This window comes from Daucus carota, chromosome 5 (genome assembly GCF_001625215.2).
Source record: "Daucus carota subsp. sativus chromosome 5, DH1 v3.0, whole genome shotgun sequence".
Taxonomy (NCBI): domain Eukaryota; kingdom Viridiplantae; phylum Streptophyta; class Magnoliopsida; order Apiales; family Apiaceae; genus Daucus; species Daucus carota.
In genome coordinates, this window is record NC_030385.2 from 10,351,262 (window position 1) to 10,354,087 (window position 2,826).

The 2,826-nt window shown below is 33.0% G+C and overlaps 1 protein-coding gene across 1 annotated transcript; it reads left to right on the forward strand.

Moving 5' to 3' along the window:
- Positions 1-469: 469 nt before the first annotated feature.
- On the forward strand, positions 470-2,586 carry LOC108222099 (DNA replication licensing factor MCM5). The gene is made up of 4 exons (XM_017395998.2): positions 470-1,472; positions 1,551-1,683; positions 1,759-1,855; positions 2,133-2,586. Exons 1-4 carry the CDS (start codon positions 1,456-1,458, stop codon positions 2,147-2,149), a joined length of 264 nt encoding a protein of 87 aa, XP_017251487.1. The 5' UTR covers positions 470-1,455; the 3' UTR covers positions 2,150-2,586.
- The last annotated feature ends 240 nt before the right edge of the window (positions 2,587-2,826 follow it).

Below are 2,826 nucleotides of genomic sequence, written 5' to 3' on the forward strand. Positions count from 1 at the left end.
AAAAAAATCCATATGAATATACTTATACAATTTCCACCCTTTGACCATATTATATTTAGTGAAAATTAATTTAAACTTTATTTTGAGGCGGCCATATAAAAGTAAGCTAAAAATAGATAAGAAAACTAAAAAAGAAATAATAACTAGAAATATAATTTATTGCTCCCTTTTATTTATTAACAACACGTTTGACTTTAATCACATATATAATTTGTAGATTTTTATTCCATCAATAAATATATGTATTTTTAATATTTTTTACTAATAAATAGATAAACTTACCTATATATATGTATACGAAATAAACTTGTAAATAATATTTTTAAATATTGAGCAAAGTTTAGGAACTTTTTGAATTAATATAAATTCTAACGCCCTGTTTGGTAACCTTGATTTGATTTCAAATCCTGTATTTGTTCAAATCTACTGTTTGGCAAATTCTGTAAATTCTGGATTTGGATTTGTCCAATTCCATCAAATTTAAACAAAAGCCAAAACAAAATAATTTGAAATACTAGTCAGCAACATGTCATTTGAAATCAAAAAATAGAACACAAACTTCATGCCTTCACTTCGGGCTGCTCGCTCCTCTTCTCTCCTCGCTCCTCTTCTCTCTCTCGCTCTCTCTCCCCCTCCCCCTCTCCCTCTCCCTCTCTGCATCTATCCTTCTCCTTGTCTCTCTTGCTAGTATTGGATTATACGCATCTTTTCTCTCTGTATACATTGATTGTTGTCATTTTATTGCTTAATTTGATATCTATATGTATATATGTGCGTGTAATTGATTTCACTGCTCTAATTTTTGTAATTAGGGTTTAACATTGAAGTTGCTTGTTTTTCTTTATCCTTGTGTCGCATTATCTTCCAGATGTCACAGCCTTTAGAGTTAAGAATGTCTGTAGTTACCCTGTCTTAGTTTACTATTCTGGGGGGCAACACTTGATTGACATTTAAGCCATATGTTTTGGAGTTCAGCAGCTGTATGCCAAGTTGATTTGTGTTTTTAAAAGAGGAAAAGAAGGCATGGAAATGATAGAATCTGAAGATTTTAACAATTTGGTTGCTCCTTTACTTGGTTCCCAAATCATGATATCGCTGCTTTCAATTTCCTAAAACTCTGGCTGTATATCCAGAACTATAATGCGGTGTAGAAATTTGGTGGAATGTTTTTTTAGCTTATTAGTGTGGTCTCGGTTTGTACACAGAGAAACATGCTTTTCTTGTATGGGCCTGGTGCCCAAATTATAGTAGTCAAAGCTCTTCCTAATAGAGTCCAAGGTGTGGAAAAAACTTGTTAACATAAGAAAATACAGGGCTTCTGTAGTGCTGTAGGGTAGCGAGCGTGTAATACGTAGGACAGGCATAACAATAGAAATAGAATTAGCAGCATAGCCCATACTTATATATTTAAACATAATATATAAGTATTATGTCTGCATTGGTGAATTTGACAAAATGAGGGCGGAGGACAGGTGCTCTATTATCAAGTTCTAATTTGATGGCTCCTTCTCATTTTATGTTTTATTTAATAATTTGTACTTTTGGCTCAGGGTCGACATTCATGAGGCCATGGAACAGCAAACCATTTCCATTGCCAAAGCTGGTATAACAACAGTACTGAATCCTAGAACATCTGTACTTGCAGCAGCAAACCCTCCATCAGGACGTTATGATGATCTAAAGGTTGATGATTATTATGGTTCCAAAAACTTATCTTTTCTCTTTTGTGCTGCTTATATTAACAAGTTCATCTTCCAGACTGCACACGATAACATTGACCTACAGACGACAATTCTTTCAAGATTTGATTTGATATTTTATTGTGAAGGACATCAGGATGTACAGCCAAGACAAGGTACCGAAATTTATGTTTTTCAACCCTTTTTTCTTTTGAGGTCATTGTGGTTCAGAATAGTTTTCTAACTTACTCTTCTTCAGAATGATTATAATGTTTGAATGCTCATTTGTGTATTTGTTCCAAATATTCAATACGATATCTCGTCGTTAGGTTTCTTTAAGCACACATAATTTGATCATGGATCTTTGTTTCTTTCAAGTATACTAGTTTCATTTTGTTGATTAGCATACTTGCTTCTTTAGTTGTCCTAATCCTAACTTTGTGTAATTGTCAGCTATCTTGACTCTATAAGATGGAGAGCTGGCCAGGAAACAGGGATGCACAAGCTAACGTTCTGTCTCAATTACCGACAAGGGAACTTCTTGGTTTGGAAAGTGTTTCCAAGGATTGTTGTCGTTTCGTATCAGACCTTATGTCAGAAAGCTTATTCATTCAGCAGCATTCGAAGAGAAAGAACCAATTTCTGGTTTCTTTTAGCAGGAAAGTTTCAAAGGGTGTGATGATGACATCAAATTTGTTAGCTACATTACTGCCGGAAAGGAAGGGTGCGAAAAGTTTTAGCCTAGATAAACTAAATTGGGTTTTGTTACACATCGATGATGACTAGTTAGTTAGAATATTTTATCTTAAACTTTATTTGTAATTTTGAACGAGATTAAATATTTATCTCATGTATCACCTACTTCAAAATATTAATTTAGATAATTATTGAAAAACGCATTTGTGATTGAATTTTGGAGTTATGATTAAGTTTTTATGTAAAAATTTGTTTAAATTCCAAATTCAGCTTTTGAAATACTAAGATATCCCAAACAGTGGATTTGGATTTCAAATCCAGGAATTGAAATTCTAATATTCCCAAACAGTGGATTTGGATTTCAAATTCTGGATTTGAAATTCTGGATTTAAAATCCTAAATTTGAAATGAAATCCATGTTTCCAAACGGCACCTTAAAGAATTTGACATT

What these genes read in the sequence shown, in the direction of transcription:
- LOC108222099 (XM_017395998.2), top strand. An exon ending in GACGTTATGATGATCTAAAG is followed by an intron (nt 1,684 to 1,758) that starts GTTGATGATTAT and finishes TTCATCTTCCAG; the next exon opens with ACTGCACACGATAACATTGA.